Below are 21050 nucleotides of genomic sequence, written 5' to 3'. Positions count from 1 at the left end.
TGAAATCCTCTCTCTTCCATCCCTGTAGAGCAACTGGCCAACTGCTCAGCTCTGGGCTGCCAGCGCCACTGTGCCCCAATGCTGTCTGGTGGGAGAAATGTGAAATTTCCCAGCAAATCCTGATGGGGTTGGGTGTTCCCGATGTGGTTGGGTGATCCTAATGGAGTCTGGTGTTCCTGATGGGCTCTGATGATCCTGATGGGGTTGGGTGATCCTAATGGGGTCTGGTGTTCCTGACGGGGTCTGGTGTTCCTGATGGAGTCTGGTGTTCCTGATGGTGTTAGGTGAATCCTAATGGGGTTAGATGATCCTGATGGGCTCTGGTGATCCTGCTGACCCAACCCTTGGTCCTTGCTGTCCATCCTGAGTGAAATCCTCTCTCTTCCATCCCTGTAGAGCAACTGGCCAACTGCTCAGCTCTGGGCTGCCAGCACCACTGTGCCCCAACGCTGTCCGGCCCCGTGTGCTACTGCAACCACTCCTTCCAGCTGGCTGAGGACAGGAGGAGCTGCAGAGGTGGGGCTGGGCTGGGCAGAGCCCCCACTCCCTGCTGGGGACGGCGGCTCCTTGGGGATGGGGCCAATGTCACTGCTGGCAGCAGCGCTGGGGTGGGAAAGGGGATGGGGAGAGCTTGGGGCAGGTGGGATGGAGGGGGATTTGTGGGGTGGGATTGATGGGATTTATGGGATGGGATGGGATGGGGTGGGATTGATGGGATGGGATGGGATTTATGGGATTGATGGGATGGATGGGATGGATGGGATGGAATGGATGGGATGGGATGGGATGGGATCCATGAGATGAGGTAGGATGGGATGGGATCCATGGCATGGGATCGATGGGATGGGATGGGATTTATGGGATGGGATGGGATTTATGGGATGGGATGGGATGGGATGGGATGAGATGGGATAGGATCCATGGGATGGGATTTATGGGATGGGATGGGATGGGATTTATGGGATGGGATTTATGGGATGGGATGGGATGGGATTTATGGGATTGATGTGATGGGATGGGATGGGATGGAATGGATGGGATGGATGGGATGTGATCCATGAGATGAGATAGGATGGGATGGGATCCATGGGATGGGATGGGATCCATGTTGATGGGATTTATGGGATGGGATGGGATTTATGGGATGGGATCCATGGGATGGGATTCCCTGGCAGGCTGCTGTGAGGGTCCTTTTGGCTCAGGCATCATCCCCTCCTCTCCAGCTCCACCTTGGAGAAACTGTGGGGCTTCATTTCCTCTTCAGGCAGCTAAGGAGGGTTTTTTTCCTGGTCCAAACCTTGGGTTTTTTTCCTGGTCCAAACCTTGGGTTTTTTTTCTGGTCCAAACCTTGGGTTTTTTCCTGGTCCAAACCTTGGGTTTTTTTCCTGTCTTTCCCAGACTTTGATGAATGCACCGTGTATGGGACCTGCAGCCAGACATGCACCAACACAGAGGGCTCCTACACGTGCAGCTGTGTCGAGGGCTATCTCCTGCAGCCAGACAACAGATCCTGCAAAGCCAAGAATGGTGAGAACCTCAACAGGGAGAACTTCAGGCGGTGCTCCAGGGCAGCTCTGCGCACCACCACCCCCTGAATTCTCCACACTGGGCTCTTCCCTGGGGTTACATCCACAGGACTGAGGTGTGCCCTGACCCTGTTGTCCCCTCTTTGTCCCCAGAGCCTGTGGATCGCCCTCCTGTGCTGCTCATTGCCAACTCCCAGAACATCCTGGCCACCTACCTGAGCGGGGCCCCCGTGCCCAACATCACCCCCACCAGCGCCAAGCAGACCACGGCCATGGACTTCAACTACGTGGAGGACACGGTCTGCTGGGTCCACGTGGGTGACAGCGCCTCCCAGACCATCCTCAAGTGTGCCAAGATCCCCAACCTGAAGGGTTTTGTGGAGGAAAGGTCCATCAACATCTCCCTGAGCCTGCACCGTGAGTGCCCTGTCCTGCTCCCCCATCCCCAATTCCCAGGCCATGGTGGGTGAAATTGGGAAGGAGGCAGCTCACCGCAGGTCATTCCTTTTGTTATTATTTTTATTCAGTTTAATAGTTTTTTGGTGCGCGGGTATGAGGAGAAATGATCCAGGGAGGAGTGGAGCAAGCTTTGGGATGGCACTTCTTGCTTCCTTTGGTCCTACCCCTCACAAATGACCAAGTCCCACCCCAAAAAGTGACCAAGAACAAACTCCCAACCCAGAGGTGCCTCTGTGGGGTCGTGGTGTGAGTGGCTGGTGGCAGTTCCCTTCTGCTGGTGGTCCCGTGGCCAGAACCAAGTGTGGTCACAGCTCCGTGTCCAGTTGGGGTTTGCTGCTCCCAGCTCTGCAGTCAGGATGGGAAGGGAGAGTTACTGCTCGGGATTTTGGTGCTCTCTGAGGAATCCCTGTGGGCTTCCAGCACCTTCCATGAAGGTGCACAGAGAAGTGAGTGGATGTGGGACACCATTCCTGTCACTGCTTTTATCCTTTGCCCAAATCATTTGGGGTGGAACTGGGGGATCTGGGGCTTGCAGTGGGTCTCTGTTCAGGGTTTTGCTTCCCTGGTGTCATCCCCCAGGGGTACTTTTTGCCTCCTGAAACTGGGGGAGGCTTCCAGGGGGAAGAGGGATCCCCTGACCCCACCCACTGTGCTGTTGGGTGAGCAATGGAATGGAATGGACGGATTTCTGCAAAGGAATGAAGGTCCTGGGTGGATCTCAGAGCTGAGAGGGGTTCTCTGCTGTGGGCAGTGGGGTTTGAGCTGGGATCCTGGGGATCCTGGAGGATCTGAGGATCCTGAGGGTCCTGAGGGTCCTGAGGTTCCTGGGGGTCCTGCGGGTCCTAGGGGTCCTGGGGATCCTGAGGATTCTGGGGGTCCTGGGGGTTCTGGAGGTCGTGAGGATCCCGGGGGTTCTGGGGATCCTGGGGGTCCTGGGGATCCTGAGGATTCTCGGGGTCCTGGAGGTTCTGGGGTTTCTGGGGATCCTGAAGATCCTGGGGATCCTGGGGTTTCTGGGGGTCCTGGGAGTCTTGGGGGTCCCGGGGATCCTGGGGGTCCTGGGGGTTCTCAGGATCTTGGGGATTCTGGGGGTCCTGGAGGTCCTGGGGATCCTGAGGATCCTGGGGATCCCTGGGGTCCTGGTGTTCCTGGAGTTCCTGGGGATCCTGAGAATCCTCGGGGTCCTGGGGTTTCTGGGGTTCCTGGGGATTCTGGGGGTCCTGGAGGTCCTGATGATCCTGAGGATCCTGGGGTCCTGGGGGTTCTGGGGGTCCCGGGGGTCCTGGGCTCTGTGTGTGGCAGGGCTGGGCAGGCTGTGGCCACTGCTGCGGGTGTGTGTGCACAGTTAATTTAAGCTCACCCTGTGTATTTTTAGGGCAGGGTGTATTTTTAGGGAGAGGCCTCACCCTTTGCTCTCCCCGGCCATAGATAACGTGGAGTTGAGCAGGACAGGGCTCAGCTTCCTGCTCCCCTCCCGGGATTTTGGGGTGTTCCTGGGATTTTTGGGGTGTCCTTGGGATTTTAGGGGGTGTCTCTGGGATTTTAGGGGTGTCCTTGGGATTTTAGGAGTGTCCCTGGAATTTAGGGGGTCTCTTTAGGTGCCTCAAGGCTGGTTCATCACAAAGGAAGTGGCAGCACTGAGGGAGCTGGGGTGAGGATGAGCAGATAATGTCACTCTCCTGCAGGACACCGTGAATCCAATTAGTGCTTCCCCTCTTTATTTCCTTCTTTATGGCATTATCTGCTCCCAGCAGGAACGGGGGCCTCCCTGGTGCCTGCTGCTAATGGGGTTTGAGCCGCCATCTGATGGGGGGAGATTGATGCTGAGGGGCTGGAGAGCCTGGGATGAGCCTGGCTCCGATGGCTCCCCTGCCTCCCTGTCCTGCAGAGATTTCTGTCACTTGTGCCGCGGGAGATGTGTTAAATGAGGGCTGTTAACAGCCCTTGGCACGACCCGATGTCCTCAGAGCTTTTATTGTTCCTCTGGTCTTTACACTCCCAAAGCTTTTTGCTCTCCTCGGGGCTTCCTGCAGCGCCTCCCCCTCGGCTCCCACCTCGCTGCCCGTGGATATTTGTCACAGGCACTGATTTTCTCACTTGATCTGAGCTGGCTGGTTCCCTACCCCCAGGTCTTTTTTCGGGGACACTAAAAAATCAGAGCCTGGTGAAGCTTTCCATCCATTTCTCTTACAAAAAATTCTTGTTTTTTGCTGGAATTGGATCATTTCTCTACCATCAGTGTGAGTGGGCTGGGGGGCTCTGGGTACCTCAAGGTTGGTTCCCTACCCCCAGGTCTTTTTTCTGAGGACACTAAAAAATCAGAGCCTGGTGAAGCTTTCCATGTATTTCTCTTACAAAAAATTCCTGTTTTGTGCTGGAATTGGATCATTTCTCTCCATCAGTCTGAGTGGGCTGGGGGGCTCTGGGTACCTCAAGGCTGGTTCCCTACCCCCAGGTCTTTTTTTTGGGGACACACTAAAACATCAGAGCCTGGTGAAGCTTTCCATGTATTTCTCTTACAAAAATTCCTGTTTTGGAATTGGATCATTTTTCTCTACCATCAGTCTGAGTGGGCTGGGGGGCTCTGGGAACCTCAAGGCTGGTTCTCTACCCCCAGGTCTTTTTTCTGAGGACACTAAAAAATCAGAGCCTGGTGAAGCTTTCCATGTATTTCTCTTACAAAAAATTCCTGTTTTGTGCTGGAATTGGATCATTTCTCTCCATCAGTGTGAGTGGGCTGGGGGGCTCTGGGTACCTCAGGGCTGGTTCCCTACCCCAGGTCTTTTTTTTGGGGACACACTAAAACATCAGAGCCTGGTGAAGCTTTCCATCCATTTCTCTTACAAAAATTTCCTGTTTTGTGCTGGAATTGGATCATTTTTCTCTACCATCAGTCTGAGTGGGCTGGGGGGCTCTGGGTACCTCAAGGTTGGTTCTCTACCCCCAGGTCTTTTTTCGGGGACACTAAAAAATCAGAGCCTGGTGAAGCTTTCCATGCATTTCTCTTACAAAAATTCCTGTTTTCTGCTGGAATTGGATCATTTCTCTCCATCATCAGTTGGGCTGGGGGGCTCTGGGTGCCTCAGGGCTTGGTGCCAATGGTCAGCACAGGTGGGATGATGTGGGGAGGGGTCCAGCCTGTCCCCACCTCCACAGGGACCATCCTGGGTGCTCAGTGTCCCTCTGTGCTCACCCCTGTGATGAGAATGAGGCACAGGAAGGGCTGCTCCTTCCTGCCAGCACTGAATTGTAACAAGAGGAACTTGTCTTACCCTTCCTCCCATCCTGCTGTCCCTCTCCTCCTCTCCGTGTGACAATCCTGCAGTGTCCCATGCCTGGCAGGCTCAAGGACAGAGGCTCAGGCTGTCCTGACCCCTTGGAGCACCAGGATGGCACAGGGGGGTTCACTCTGAAGCCCCTGTCCGCCCTGAGCCCCTCTGGAGCGGGACAGGGGACACTTGGGGACCTGTCCCAGCTCCCCTTGGACCCTCAGTGCTCCATGGCAGATCCTTGACCTCCGGGGACTTTGTGATCCCGTGGGTTTTCTCAAGCAGATTCCAACCTCCACGTGTTTTCCCCCAGACAATGTCCTTGTTTGTTTGCACTTGGGCTTCCAAGGAATTTCTGAGCCAAACAGAGCACTAAAAAATAATAATTAAAATCTGTTGCTGGGCTCTTGTGCTGCTGCTTCTCGTCTCGTGGCCAGGGGCTCTCTGCTCCCCCAGCTCCCCAAGCTTATCCTGCTGGCCTTGCCCCCCAATCCTGGGGTTGTTTCTCAGGGATCACATCCTTGAGCAATCCTTGGCCACGGAGCCAGGCAGGGAAGCAGCTGTGCTGGGGGATTTGTGCCTCCTTCCATCAGATTCACGTCCCTGTCCCCAGAGGTGGCACCAGGAGGTGGGGACACCTCTCTAGACCGTCCTTGGGATGCCACCTTTAGCTGGCAGCAGGCCAGGGCTGTGCTGGTCACCTCTGGGTCCCTGAGCTGGCGTTGACAGAGGCGTTAAATCCCCGTCTCCGGTGCTCTGTGATCGGGTGACACTCAGGGCAAGGCAGGAGCCCTTTGCTTGCACTGTGGAAAAATACTGGGGGACACGTGCCAGGAGTGAGAGCTCTGGGCTTCTCCCTGGCCCTCGGGGTGGCTGCCCTGTTCCTGTCCCTGCCCCTCCCCTCCCCTTCTCCTGCTCTTTCGGTTTCTTTTTCCCCTTTTTCTTTTTCCCCTTTTCTGCGGTTTTTCTGCGTGGTCGGAACTGGGAGGATGTGACCAGCAGCTGAGCTTGGTGGTGCCAGGGAATGCAGTGATTGTGCTGGCACTGCCTCATCCCAGCTCTGGTGCTGCTCCTTCCCAGTGCCAGTGCCACCCTCCCAGTGCCAGTGCCACCCTCCCAGTCCCAGTGCCACCCTCCCAGTGCCAGTGCCACCTTCCTAGTCCCAGTGCCACCCTCCCAGTGCCAGCTCTGCTCCTTCCCAGTCCCAGTGCCACCTTCCCAGTCCCAGTGCCACCCTCCCAGTGCCAGTGCCACCTTCCTAGTCCCAGTGCCACTCTCCCAGTCCCAGCTCTGCTCCTTCCCAGTCCCAGTGCCACCTTCCCAGTCCCAGTGCCACTCTCCCAGTCCCGGTGCCACCCTCCCAGTCCCAGTGCCACCCTCCCAGTGCCAGTGCCACTCTCCCAGTCCCAGCTCTGCTCCTTCCCAGTCTCAGCATGGTTCCCCCAGTCCCAGTTCTGCTTTCCCAGTCCAACTCTGCTTTCCCAGTCCAGCTCTACTCTCCCAGTCCCAGCTCTGCTCCTACCCAGTCCCAGCTCTGCTCCTTCCCAGTCTAACACTGCTCTCCCAGTCCCAGTCCATCACTGGTTTCCCAGTCCCAGCTCTGCTCCTTTCCCAGTCCCGCTCTGCTCCTTTCCCAGTCTAACACTGCTCTCCCAGTCCCAGTCCAGCACTGTTTTCCCAGTCCCAGCTCTGCTCCTTCCCAGTCCAGCACTGCTCTCCCAGTCCCAGCTCTGCTCCTTTCCAGTCTAACACTGCTCTCCCAGTCCCAGTCCATCACTGGTTTCCCAGTCTAGCTCTGCTCCTTCCCAGTCCCAGCACTGCTCTCCCAGTCCAGCAATGTTTCCCAGTCCCAGCTCTGCTCTCCCAGTCCCATCACTGCTCTCCCAGTCCCATCACTGCTCTCCCAGTCCCAGCTCTGCTCCCTCCCAGTCCAGCTCTGCTCCTTTCCCAGTCCATCACTGGTTTCCCAGTCCCAGCTCTGCTCCCTCCCAGTCCATCACTGGTTTCCCAGTCCAGCTCTGCTCCTTTCCCAGTCCATCACTGCTCTCCCAGTCCAGCTCTGCTCCTTTCCCAGTCCCAGCACTGCTCTCCCAGTCCAGCAATGTTTCCCAGTCCCAGCTCTGCTCCTTTCCCAGTCCAGCACTGGTTTCCCAGTCCAGCTCTGCTCCTTTCCCAGTCCATCACTGCTCTCCCAGTCCAGCTCTGCTCCTTTCCCAGTCCCAGCACTGCTCTCCCAGTCCAGCAATGTTTCCCAGTCCCAGCTCTGCTCCTTTCCCAGTCCATCACTGGTTTCCCAGTCCAGCTCTGCTCCTTTCCCCATCCATCAATGGTTTCCCAGTCCCAGCTCCGCTCTCCCAGTCCCAGCTCTGCTCCTTTCCCAGTCCATCACTGCTCTCCCAGTCCAGCTCTGCTCCTTTCCCAGTCCATCACTGGTTTCCCAGTCCAGCTCTGCTCCTTTCCCAGTAGGAGCAGTCACCAATCCTGCAGCTCAGCAGGATCCTTGCAGGGCTGCTGGGGAAAGGCTGCAGAGGTGCCATGATTTATTATTTCTCAGTTCAAGCTTTGTTGTTTTCCTTTCTAAAACAAACCCCCCGGGAAGGGGTTTGAAATATCAGGACATTTGATCCTGAGTGCATTATAAACCCTAAACACCAACGATCTGGCCAGCATTAAAATCCCTTCCTGGGCAGCATCAATCCCAAGCTGCCCAGCTCGGGGGGTGTTTTCATTGACTCCATTTCAGTGTCCCTTGGAATGGGCTGTCCCCGTGCCAGCAGGCAGAGAGAGGAGCTGGGACAGATTGATTTCAGGGCCATGTTGCTCTGCAGAGGAATCCAAGTACATTTCTTCCCCCACTTTGCATGGAAAGCTATTTTTCTTCCTTGCTGCCTCATCCTGGCCAAGAAAGAGGCTCCGACGTGAACTCACTTGGCAGGAGAGGGGGATGATTGGTAACTTCATCTCGTGGTTCCTTTCTGTTGGGTTTTTTCTTTTTCTTTTTTAACTGTTTGTGGCTGTTCTTGTGGCAGTGAGGGAGGAAAGTGGGAGATGGGGGAGAGAAGGGGATAAATGGGATGGGGGATAAATGGGAGCAGGGGATAAATGGGAGCAGGGGAAAAATGGGATGGGGGATAAATGGGAGCAGGGGATAAATGGGAGCAGGGGAAAAATGGGATGGGGGATAAATGGGAGCAGGGGATAAATGGGAGCAGGGGAAAATGGGAGCAAAGGATAAATGGGATGGCTGATAAATGGGGCAGGGGATAAATAGGAGCAGGGGAAAAATGGGAGCAGGGAATAAATGGGATGGGGGATAAATGGAGCAGGGGATGGGGGAGAGCAGGACATGGAAGGGAGAAGGGATAGGGGAGAACAGGGGAAAAATGGGACCAGGGAATAAATGGGAGCAGAGGATAAATGGGAGCAGGACATGGAAGGGAGAAGGGATAGGGGAAATCAGGAGATGGGGGAAAGCAGGGGATAAATGGGGCAGGGGATAAATGGGATGGGGGATAAATGGAGCAGGGGATAGGGGAGAGCAGGACATGGAAGGGAGAAGGGATAGGGGAGAACAGGGGAAAAATGGGACCAGGGGATAAATGGGAGCAGGGAATAAATGGGAGCAAGGAATAAATGGGAGCAGAGGATAAATGGGAGCAGGACATGGAGGGGAGAAGGGAATGGGATGGGTGAGAGAAGGGGATAGAGGAGAGCAGGGACCACATGGGAAAGCAGGAATTTGGTGGGAGCAGGGGATGAAGGCAAGCAGGAGCTGGAGGGAGCAGAGGTTGGGGGAACAGGGATAGGGGAGAGCAGGGGATAAATGGGAGCAAGGGGTAAATGGAAGCAGGGGATTAATGGAAGCAGGGATAAATGGGAGCAGGACATGGAGGGGAGAAGGGAATGAGGGAAATCAGGAAATAGGGGAGAGCAGGGGAAAAATAGGAACAGGACATGGAGGGGAAAAGGGGATAGGGGAGAGCAGGGGATGGGGGAAATCAGGGAATAGGGGAGAGCAGGGGAAAAATGGGAGCAGGGGATAAATGCGAGCAAGGGATAAATGGGATGGGGGATAAATGGGAGCAGGGGATAAATGGGAGCAGGACGTGAAGGGGAGCAGGGGATAAATGGGAGCAGGGGATAAATGGGAGCAGAGGATAAATGGGATGGGGGATAAATGGGAGCAGGGGATAAGGGGGAGAGCAAGGACCAGGATGGATGGGAGCAGGGAATGGGATGGGTGAGAGAAGGGGATAGAGGGGAGCAGGGACCACACAAGAATGCAGGGATTGGGGATGGGGAGAAGAGGGGATGGAGGGCACAGGGACTGTCTGGAGCCATGCACTCACACCAGCTCATTGTGTGGCAGGGGACAGCACCACCATGGTGACTTTAATCAGTCTCTTAACCAAGATCTGACACTCAGGACCCTGCTGTGGCTCTGCCCAGCACCTCTGATTCCCTTTCTCTGCTGTTTCCCCTTGTGGGGAACAGAAATAAATCCCCCAAGGGGACTGAGGCCCCCCTGAAACCCCCCCCAGGCTGTGGTGGCAGGGCCGAGCTGCATTCCCACATTGCTGGGGACAAAAGGGTGGCACGAAATGTCCTGAGTCATCAGGAATGGGTTTGGTTTCACATGGACCGGAGCGTGTCTGTCCCAGCACACGTCTGTCTGTCTGTCTGTCTGTCCCAGCACACGTCTGTGTGTCCATCCTGCACTGCCTCGTGCCAGGCTCGCTGCAGGAGCCCCTTGGGACCCTTCCTGGCCCCATTTCTGCTCTCTCCTCCCCCCCCAGATCACCCCAGTGCCGGGTTCCCATCGAGCCCGTGTCTCTCTCCTCTCACCCAGAAGGAAGCCAAGTGCCCCCCGTGCCTCCCGCTCAGCCTCTGTGGAATATTTGTGCCCATGGAATGGTCTCATTAAGGCAGAGTAATTAGCAGTCCCTTGGCTGCCCTCCACAGCTCATTCCATCCCTGTTCCTGCTCTTCCCACCTCCTGTGCCTCGGCCAGGCTCTGCAGGGACGCTGTGGGGTTGAGCCAGGACATGGGGAGGAGGGAAAGTTTGGGGGGTCCCCATTTTGGGGAGCAGAGATGGTGCCGGTGACTGCTTGGACATGGGAGATGCAGCCATGGTGCTGCACTGGAGCAGAGCATGGCCTGAAGAGGAGGCAATTTTGGGGTGTCCCCACCCTGGGGAACAGAGATGGTGTCAGAGAGGGGCTGGAGAGGTTCTGGTGATCCCTTGGACACGGTTGCCCTTCAGATGCAGCCATGGTGCTGCACAGGAATAGAGAAGAGGAGGCAATTTTGGGGTGTCACCACCCTGGGGGCTGGAGATGGTGTCAGAGAGGGGCTGGAGAGGTTCTGGTGGTCTCATGGTTCCCATTCAGTGGTGCTGCACTGGGGTTCCAAGGCACAGAGAGCCCAAGGATTGGGGCTCCCAGGGCTCTATGGAGCAGGGCAGTGCTCCAGCTGTCCCCAAGGCCTCTGAGGTGGCTGTGTCACCACCCTGGGGGCTGGAGATGGTGTCAGAGAGGGGCTGGAGAGGTTCTGGTGGTCTCATGGTTCCCATTCAGTGGTGCTGCACTGGGGTTCCAAGGCACAGACAGCCCAAGGACTGGGCTCTATGGAGCAGGGCAGTGCTCCAGCCTGTCCCCAAGGCTGGGATGTCCCTCTGAGGTGGCTGTGTCACCACCCTGGGGGACAGAGATGGTGTCGGAGAGGGGCTGGAGAGGTTCTGGTGATCTCATGGTTCCCATTCAGTGGTGCTGCACTGGGGTTCCAAGGCACAGACAGCCCAAGGACTGGGCTCTATGGAGCAGGGCAGTGCTCCAGCTGTCCCCAAGGCCTCTGAGGTGGCTGTGTCACCCCCTGAGCAAGGTTTGGCCGGCTCAGCTGGGGCGTGAGCGCTCACAGAGCCCCAGGGATCCATCCCAGCACCGACTCAGACATCCTGGCCGAGGGCCACCAGCTTCCACCCAGCGGTTCCTCCTCGCAGGGAAACATCTCAGCAGAAAGGCGGCGGCCGGGGGGGAGGATGAATTTATTTATTTTTGAGCCTGCTTTGCTCAGGCAACCAGGCTGACGTGACGGCTGCGGTGCTGCTCGGTGGCAGCCGTTCCCCCTTCCTGCCCTGCTCGGACACAAGGACTCGGCTGTTCCTGGGAGCAGGGGGGACCCTCAGGGTGTCCGTCCGTCCGTCCGTCCGGCGCCCTCGGGGGCGGGAGTTTGTCTTTGTGCTCGTCCTGTTAACATACTTCTAATTAAGGAAAATTGTCCCCAGGAGCAGTGTTTATCCAGGCCGGTCACAGAGCCGGGCTTGTTCTCCCGGGGAGAGGATGTCTGTGGAGGGGGAAGAGAGACAGAAATTCCTCCAGATTATGGCATTATGTAAATGTATCAAACGGATCATTCCCTATTAAAAAAAAAATAAAAAGGAAAGTAGGAAACCGATGGATTTCGGCAGCCCTGGGGATTGCATTCCTGACGAGCCTCCGCTCCTGCGCCGCCGGCCTTTCAGAGCCGAAATATTCCGCGACTTTTCCAAGATGTTTTTCCTCCCAGGCCGCGTGCCCTGGGCGCCTGGGGGGCTTGTGGGGCCACCCCCCAGCCCTCCCAGGCTTCTTTTCTTGCTGGGTGGCAAATTGGCTTCGGTTCCTGCTTGCCCTTTGGGGTGGGCTGGGCCTGGAGCAGGGGACGTGGTATTTGCTGCTCTCCATGGGATGTGGTGTGGATGTGAACCATGGATTCCATGGTTTGTGTCAAGGCTGGCTGACCCTGGAGAAGCAAGAACCAGCTGTTTATAGGACTTTAATATTCTTTATTTATTCTTTATTTCTTCATTACTCTTTATTTCTTTATTATTTGTTATTTATTCTTTATTATTCGATTTTTCTTTATTATTCGTCATTTATTCTTTATTATTCATTATTTTTTATTCATTATTTAAATATTATTCGTTTGTGTCAAGGCTGGTTGACCCTGGAGAAGCAAGAACCAGCTGTTTATAGGACTTTAATATTCTTTATTTATTCTTTATTTCTTTAGTATTCTTTATTTCTTTATTATTTGTTATTTATTCTTTATTATTCGATTTTTCTTTATTATTCGTCATTTATTCTTTATTATTCATTATTTTTTATTCATTATTTAAATATTATTCGTTTGTGTCAAGGCTGGTTGACCCTGGAGAAGCAAGAACCAGCTGTTTACAGGACTTTAATATTCTTTATTTATTCTTTATTTCTTTAGTATTCTTTATTTCTTTATTATTTGTTATTTATTCTTTATTATTCGATTTTTCTTTATTATTCACCATTTATTCTTTATTATTCGTTATTTCTTTATTTGTTATTTCTTTATTATTCGTTATTTATTATTTGTTATTCTTTATTATTCATTATTTGTTATTCGTTATTTAAATATTATTCGTTTGTGTCAAGGCTGGTTGACCCTGGGGAAGCAAGAACCAGCTGTTTATAGGACTTTTATATTCTTTATTTATTCTTTATTTCTTTAGTATTCAATTTTTCTTTATTATTCGTAATTTATTCTTTATTATTCATTATTTCTTTATTATTCTTTATTTAAATATTCTTTATTATTCGTTAATTTTTTATTCGTTATTTCTTTATTATTCGTTATTATTTGTTATTTATTATTCGTTATTCTTTATTATTCCTTATTTATTATTCGCTATTTAAATTTTATTCGTTTGTGTCAAGGCTGGTTGACCCTCGAGAAGCAAGAACCAGCTGTTTATAGGACTTTAATATTCTTTATTTATTCTTTATTTCTTCATTACTCTTTATTTCTTTATTATTCTTTATTTAAAGCCAGATGTTGGCAGTGGTGCTTAACCCATCTCTGTTCTTTGTCCCTCGTGCTGGGGCAAGGGGGAAAATGCTCCTCAGCAGAATGGGAACAAGGATTTGGTGTCAGGGCTCCCTGTCCTCCTCTCCTAGAAATGCTCCCTTGAGGGGTAGCAGGGAAGTGGAATTTCTCCCAGACGTAGAATCATGGAATTATTAAAGTTGGAGAAGTCCTCTGAGACCCTCAAATCCAACCATCAACCCAGAGCTGCCAGGTCATCGCTGACGTGTGTCCCCAAGTGCCACATCCACGACGTTTCTGGCTGCTCCAAGTTTCTCCCAGACTTAGAATCATGGAATTATTAAAGTTGGAAAAGCCCTCTAAGACCCTCGAGTCCAACCACTAACCCAGTGCTGCCAAATTGTCACTGAAATGTGTCCCCAAGCGCCACATCCACACGTTTCAGGAGGAATTTCTTCATGGAAAGGGTTGGAATTTCTTCATGGAAAGGGTTGGAATTTCTTCATGGAAAGGGTTGTCAGGCACTGGAAGGGGTTTTTAGGGAGATGTCTGAGGAACATCTGGATGTGGCACTCAGGGCTTGGTCACAGCTTGGACTCGATGGTCCTGGAGGGTTTTTCCAACCTCAGGGATTCTGGAATTCAGGAATTGAAAAGTTGGAAAAGCCCTCTAAGACCCTCAAGTGCAACCACTGACCCAGAGCTGCCAGATTGTCACTGAAATGTGTCCCCAAGTGCCACATCCACACGTTTCAGGAGGAATTTCTTCATTCCAAAGGTTTGGAATTTCTTCATGGAAAGGCATTGAGAGGGAGGTGGTGGAATGCCCATCCCTGGAGATGCCTGAGGAACATCTGGATGTGGCACTCAGGGCTTTGTCACAGCTTGGACTCGATGGTCCTGGAGGGTTTTTCCAACCTCAGGGATTCTGGAATTCAGGGATTTTTTTTGCTGTTTTGATTTTTCCCTGACCTTGTTGAACCTCTGTGGACACTGGGGGGTTTCTCCTTTTCCTTGCTCCATGGTTCAGGAGCCTGGAGGAGCTGCTGGGTGGCTCCATCCCCCTCACAGCTGTTTGAGGACTGTCGAAATCCCTGGGCTGAATCCGAGGGAAGATTTTGTGCTTCCTTCCTCCTCCTGTCAGGCCACAATTGATGTGTTTGCAGACTGCACAGCAACTGATTCGTGCAGAGCAAAGTTATTTGCTGGGTCAGCAAAGCTCCTTCCCCCCCCCCAAAAAAAAACAACCAAAAAACCAAAAACCCACAGCCCTGCAGTGCCTCACTGGGAGTGGGGTAAATCCAGTTAAAGGAGGGAGAACTTGGGGCTGCAGCTCCAGTGGGAAATGTGGGAATTGTTTCAAGGAGTTCTTTGAGTGGGATTGTCCCACCTGGAGCTCTGGGATCCCAGCAGGAGAAGGAGGCCAGGGTTGGAGGGTTGGAGCCAGGCTGGGAGAGCTGGGGGTGAGAAGGCTCCAGGGAAAGCTCAGAGCTTCTTCCAGGGCCTGAGGAGGCTCCAGGGAAAGCTCAGAGCTTCTCCCAGGGCCTGAAGAGGCTCCAGGGAAAGCTCAGAGCTTCTCCCAGGGCCTGAAGAGGCTCCAGGGAAAGCTCAGAGCTTCTCCCAGGGCCTGAGGAGGCTCCAGGGAAAGCTCAGAGCTTCTCCAAGGCCTGAGGAGGCTCCAGGGAAAGCTCAGAGCTTCTTCCAGGGCCTGAAGAGGCTCCAGGGAAAGCTCAGAGCTTCTTCCAGGGCCTGAAGAGGCTCCAGGAGAGCTGGGGACAAGGGCTTGGAGTGACAGGACACAGGGAATGGCTTCCCACTGACACAGAGTGGGGCTAGGTGGGATTTTAGGAAGAAATTCCTCCCTGTGAGGGTGGGGATGCCCCTGGATCCCCGGAGGTGTCCAAGTCCAGGTTGGATGGAGCTTGGAACAACTTGAGGTAGTGGAAGGTGTCTCAAGTGGGACTGAAATGATCTTTAAGATCCCTTTGGACCCAAAGCAGTCTGGGATTCTCTGAAAAGGGAAAATCCAAGCCCAGAGTGACAGGGTTTTGTGGCAGGGACCTCAGGAACAGCTCGGTGGGGATCACTCGGGCTCCAGGGAGGGCTCAGAGCCTCTTCCAGTGCCTGGAGAGGCTCCAGGAGAGCTGGAGAGGGAGGTTCCAGAAGATCTGGAGCTGAGAAGGCTCCAGGGAGGGCTCAGAGCTTCTTCCAGTGCCTGGAGAGGCTCCAGGAGAGCTGGAGAGGGAGGTTCCAGAAGATCTGGAGCTGAGAAGGTTCCAGGGAGGGCTCAGAGCCTCTTCCAGTGCCTGGAGAGGCTCCAGGAGAGCTGAGAGGGACTTGGGATAAGAGCCTGGAGTGATTGGACACAGGGAATGGCTTCCCACTGACACAGAGTAGGGTTAGGTGAAATTTTGGAGATTTTGGGAAGAAGTTTTGGAGATTTGGAGATTTTGGGAAGAAATTCCTGCCTGTGAGGGCGAGGATGCCCCTGGACCCCTGGAAGTGCCCAAGGCCAACCTTGGAGCAACCTGGGATAGGGGAAGGTGTCTCAAGTGGGCCTGAGGTGATCTTTTGACCCAGAGCAGTCTGAGATTCTCAGAAAAGGGAAAATCCAAGCCCAGTGTGACAGGGTTTTGTGGCAGGGACCTCAGGAACAGCTCAGTGGGGATCACTCGGGCCCTGGCGGGTGTGAAACCAGGAAACATCTGTGAGGGTGGCTTTTGGGGTTTCCTGAAGTTGCCAACCCGCCCGTGTTGAGCAATTTTAATGAAGTTCCCTCATCCTCCATCCTCCCTCCCTGCTTTCAAAGCCACCTCCTCCCCCCCAGACGGGGTTGCTGGCCTGGACCCCATCCCTGTCCCCGTCCCTGGGAGGTTTTTTTTGGCTGCCTGTCCCAGGAAGAGCCTTGGAAAGCTGAAATTCCCTGCTCTCTGCCCCCACCAGCTCCTTTCCAAAGGCTCTCAAATAAATAAATCTTGGGAAATGAGCTCGGCGTGTCGCAATCGCCGGGGTTGAGCAAGGAGAGGGATTCATTCCAAACTGGGAATTTTTTTTTGGGGATGGGGAGGGGTGAGAGGCACCCGAGAGGGGCTCTGGGAGGGAGGGGAGGTGGTCTCTGCCCCTGGGATTCTCTGTGGAAATCACCTGGGACCCCTCCAGGGGACAGGGTCAGCCCTGCTGGTCCCCTCAGGGTGTTTTGATGGCCATGGGTGGCCGTGGCATCATCCCTGGGCATCCATTCCTAGGGGGGGACACACAGGGGGAGACTCCCCCCCTGTCCAAAAATTGAGAAGGAAGGGGTTTAAAGTGTCTGCAGGCCAATGGCAGGGGTTAAAAATAGCTGTTTTCTAAATTAGCTTCGAGCAGAAGTTCGAGAGGAAATCCAGGTTTAGCTGAGGCTACAAGAAAGAGCTGAAAATAATAATAATAATAATAATAATAATAATAATAATAATAATAATAATAATAGTGATGGTGATAAAAACAACAGTGGCAATAAGAAAGAAATAAAAAGTGATTCCTACGAAGGAGAGGGGAGGATGGTGAGCAGGGAGAGATGGAAAACAAAAGCCTTTGAGGAGGGTAATGCTTTCCAGCTGCAAAAATAAAGCCTGGGAGAGGAGCAAGTGCTTGCATCACCCCAAACCCCCCTGCCCTGTGCTGCCCTGCTCGGAGCTGGGGCTCAAATGGAGACCCCCAGCTGGACCAGGACCCCCTTTGCCCCTGGATTGGAGGGGAATTTTCCCCTGGATTGGGGCAGGGTGGGCGTGAGGGGAGTGTGGGGCTGGAATTCTGTGCCTTGTTTTGGCTTTTTCCTCTTTGAGTGTTGGGCTGGGGCTCCAATGGAGACCCCCAGCTGGACCAGGGCCCCCTTTTCCCCTGGACTGGGGCAGGATGGGTGTGAGGGGAGTGTGGGGCTGGAATTCTGTGCCTTGTTTTGGCTTTTTCCTTTTGGAGCGTTGGGCTGGACTCAGCTCCAGCTCGGAAGGAGAGGCAGGAGAGGTGGGAAAGGGGGTCTGGCATGGGTTGGGCCCCTCAAGGAGGAGAATTTGGGGGTCTGAGCCGTGGTGGGGGCCCCCTGAGCCGTTCTGCCAACGCTCCCCATCCGCCCCTGCCTTGGATCTCTCCCTGGGTCCTGTGACTCTGACTCAGCCACGCAGGCGCCAGCCAAGCCCTGCTTTTTTTGGGGAATTCTTGCACACCCCCTTGCTCAAGTGTTTCTCACCCCAGCAGGGCCCTGCCACCCCCTCCCCACGTCACAGGGGGGGTTTGGGGAGCAGGGGAGGGCTGTGGGTGACAGCAGGACCCCGTCTCAAGGGCAGGATGTGACCCCAGTGTGCATTTTTAGGTGCTTTTCATCCCAAACCCCTCTTGCCCCAGGAGCTGGGGGGTCCTGGTTGGAGCTTGGGCCCTGTGCCAGCCCTGGCAGGTTGGGCAGCACATTGGGAGCCCTGTTTGGGGTTGATTCCTCGGTTTGATTGAGGTTGTTTCCTCCTCGTTTGAGGCTGATTCCTTGTTTTTGCCTGTTTCCATTTGTTTTTGCATCCCTTTGCTCAAGTGTTTCTCGCCCTGGCAAGGCCCTGCCAGCCCCTCACCATTCCCAGTGTTCCTGCAGGGTGACCCCCATGTCACAGGGGGGGTTTGGGGAGCAGGGGAGGGCTGTGGGTGACATCATGACTCTGTCTCAGGGGCAGAATGTGCATTTTTAGGTGCTTTTCATCCCAAACCCCCTCTTGCCCCAGGAGCTGGGGGGTCCTGGTTGGAGCAGGAGCCCCCTCAAACCCCTGTGCCAGCCCTGGCACGTTGGGAGCCCTGTTTGGGGTTGGTTCCTTGGCTTGACTGAGGTTGTTTCCTCCTGGTTTGAGGTCGATTCCTTGGCTCGGGCTGTTCCCACTTGTTTTTGCGAGCTGCCTCTCGCCGGGTGGCGGCTGCGGGCGCTGCAGCCTCGCCCTTCCGGAGGGGAGGGCTCAGCGTCCCCATCCCTGTCCCCATCCCTGTCCCCATGCCTGTCCCCAGGGCCACAGAATGAGCTGGCTGAGCTGGCCTGGCTCGCTCAGCCACGGGCATTGGGGTTCGTGCACCCCAAACTCTCTGTGTGCTCACCCCAGCCCGGCCGTGTGGATGGAGAGCCCCGGGATCAAGGGTGGGGTGGGGGCATTGCAAAATCTCCTGGCTTGGTTCATGTTTTCCCTGCTCTGCTGGTTAATAATTCAGTGCTGTCTGGCCCTGCTCCACCAGGGCTGTCTGGGTCTCTCTGACCTTGGGGCTCTGAGGATGGGGGGCTGCTCTGGCCCATCTTTGCTCCTTTGGGGCTGTCTCACCTTGGGGTCCTGGGGCTGGGGGGCTGCTGTGCCCCATCCCTGCTCCCCTGGGGCTGTCTGAGTCCTGCTGGGACTGAGGGGTCCCTGTGCCCCATCTCTGCTCCTCCAGAGCTGTCCAGATCCTGTTGGCCTTGGGTGCTGGGACTGGGGGGTCATTGTGCCCCATCCCTGCTCCTTCCTCCAGGGCTCTCTGGCTCCCTCTGACCCCTGGGTCCTTCTGCCCTGTCCCTGCTGTGCCCCATCCCTGCTGTGCCCCATCCCTGCTGTGCCCCATCCCTGCTCTGCCCCATCCCTGCTGTGCCCATCCCTGCTGTGCCCCATCCCTGCTGTGCCCCATCCCTGCTGTGCCCTGTCTGTTCTCACAGTGACTGGGGGTCCCTGTGCCCCATCCCTGCTCCTCTGGGGATGTCCAGATCCTTTTGGCCTTGGGATGCTGGGACTGGGGGGTCCCTGTGCCCTATCCTTGCTCCTCCAGGGCTCTTTGGCTCCCTCTGACCTCTGGGTCCTTCTGCCCAGGGCTGCTGTGCCCCATCCCTGCTGGGCCCCATCCCTGCTGTGCCCCATCCCTGCTCCTCCAGGGCTCTCCAGATCCTGCTGGCCTCAGGATGCTGAGCCTGGGGGGGTCCCTGTTCCCCATCCCTGCTCCTCCAGGGCTCTCTGAGTCCTCCTGATCTTGGGGTCCTGGAGCTGGGAGCTCATTGTGCCCCATCCCTGCTGTGCCCATCCCTGCTGTGCCCCATCCCTGCTCTGCCCCATCCCTGCTCTGCCCTGTCCGTTCTCACTGTGATGGGGATGCAGGGTCTGGGGGTGCACCAATCCAAAGGACAGCTCTCCAAAACCCTTGGGATGTCTGGGAGCTGCAGCCCCTCAGCCTGGCCTCTGTCCTGGCAGGCTCAGGAGGGGCTGAGCAGCTGAGCACTGGCCAGGCAGGAATTCGGGTGCGTTGGGCTGATCGGATTTAACTGGTTTAATTAAATACTCACTGGCTTGCACTGGTTTAATTAAACACTCACATGCTGCCTGCCAGGTGCTGCCTCTCACCTGCTCCAGGCCCCAGGGTGCCCCTGCAGCTCTGGATTAGCTCTGCTCCCACCTTGCCCAGCAGGATCTGCCCTGGGTGCCACGTGTGCCATCCCGTGGGGCTGTTGGGGCCCCTTCCCTGCTGCCCCCTCCCTTCTGCAGCAGGCACCTGGCAGAGCTTCCCCTGCCCCACTGGGGTTCCTGAGGGATGAATTCCCAATGTTCCTGTGGGATGAATCCCCAATGTTCCTGTGGGGTGAATCCACAGGGTTCCTGTGGGATGTATTCCCAATATTCCTGCAGGGTGAATTCCCTGTGTTGCTGCAGGAAAAAATCCCAATGTTTCTGCAGTATGAATTCCCAATATTCCTGCAGGATGGATTCCCAATGTTCCTGCAGGGTGAATTCCCAAGATGTCAACAGGAGAAATTCCCAGTGTTTCTGCAGGGTGAATTCACTGGGTTCCTAAGGGATGAATCCCCAATATTCCTGTGGGATGAATTCCCAGTGTTTCTGCAGGTTGAATTCCCAGTATTGCTACAGGATGAATTCCTAGGGTTCCTGCAGAAAAATTTCCCAATGTTTCTGCAGGGTGAATTCCCAATATTCCTTCAGGGTGAATTCCCAATATTCCTGTGGGATGAACTCCCAGTGTTCTGTAGGGTGGATTCCCAGTGTTCCTGCAGGATGAATTCACAATATTCCTGTGGGATGAATCCCTAGGGTTTCTGCAGGATAAATTCCCAATATTCCTACAGGATGAATTCCCTATATTCTTGTGGGATGAATTCTCAGTGTTTCTGCAGGATGAATTCCCAATATTCCTGAGGGATGAGTTCCCAGTGTTTCTTGAGGATAAATCCCCATTATTCCTGAGGGATGAGTTCCCAGTGTTTCTGAGGGACGCTCTCCTGGTGTTCACCCCAGATGCTCTCCTGGCTGTGTGTGATGTTTCTGGCTTGGCTGGGGGCAGCAGGTCTCCCTGGGGAGCAGAGGAGGGGCTGCCATGGGTGCCATGGGTGCTGTGGGTGCCCCGTGGGTGCTGTGGGTGCCCTGTGGCTCCACACAGGGGGACCAGGGCAGATCCTTGTTGTGGGTGCAGGTCCCAGTGCACTCATGGCTCCCATGGGTTCATTCCTTGGCTCTGCTGGTGTTTGTGACCATGGGGTGCTGTGGGTGCCCTGTGGGCACCCTTTGGGTGCCCTGTGGGTTCTGTGGGTGCCCTGTGGGTGCTGTGGGTGCCATGGCTGCCCTGTAGGTGCTGTAGGTACCCTTCAGGTGCTGTGCGTGCTGTGGGTGCCCTGTGGATGCTGTGGGTGCCCTGTGGGCACCCTGTGGGTTCTGTGGGTGCCCTGTGGGTGCTGTGGGTGCCCTGTGGGCACCCTTTGGGTGCCCTGTGGGTTCTGTGGGTGCCCTGTGGGTGCTGTGGGTGCCCTGTGGGTGCTGTGGGTACCATGGGTGCCCTGTGGGCGCCCTGTGGATGCCATGGGTGCTATGGGTGCCCTGTGGGTGCCCTGAGGCCCCACACAGGATGAACAGGGCAGATCCTTTCTGGGGGTGCAGATCCCAATGCATTCATGGCTCCCATGGGTTCATTCCTTGGCTCTGCTGGTGTTTGTGAC

General features: G+C 54.8%; 1 protein-coding gene across 5 annotated transcripts in view; it reads left to right on the top strand.

Moving 5' to 3' along the window:
* LRP1 (LDL receptor related protein 1) overlaps positions 1-21050 on the top strand; it is a 131319-nt gene that overhangs the window by 31871 nt on the left and 78398 nt on the right. For all 5 annotated transcript variants that reach the window (XM_071455986.1, XM_071455985.1, XM_071455983.1 and 2 more), the window contains exons 4-6: positions 397-516; positions 1399-1527; positions 1680-1943. In XM_071455986.1, the coding sequence (XP_071312087.1) occupies positions 397-516; positions 1399-1527; positions 1680-1943 (513 nt within the window). The remainder of the gene's footprint in view (positions 1-396; positions 517-1398; positions 1528-1679; positions 1944-21050) is intronic.

The sequence above is a fragment of the Agelaius tricolor genome, unplaced genomic scaffold, assembly GCF_023055355.1.
Source record: "Agelaius tricolor isolate 1412-34295 unplaced genomic scaffold, bAgeTri1.0.p SCAF_55, whole genome shotgun sequence".
NCBI lineage: Eukaryota > Metazoa > Chordata > Aves > Passeriformes > Icteridae > Agelaius > Agelaius tricolor.
The sequence above is the reverse complement of the archived record's forward strand: the minus strand, read 5'-3'. Positions and strand labels throughout refer to the sequence as shown.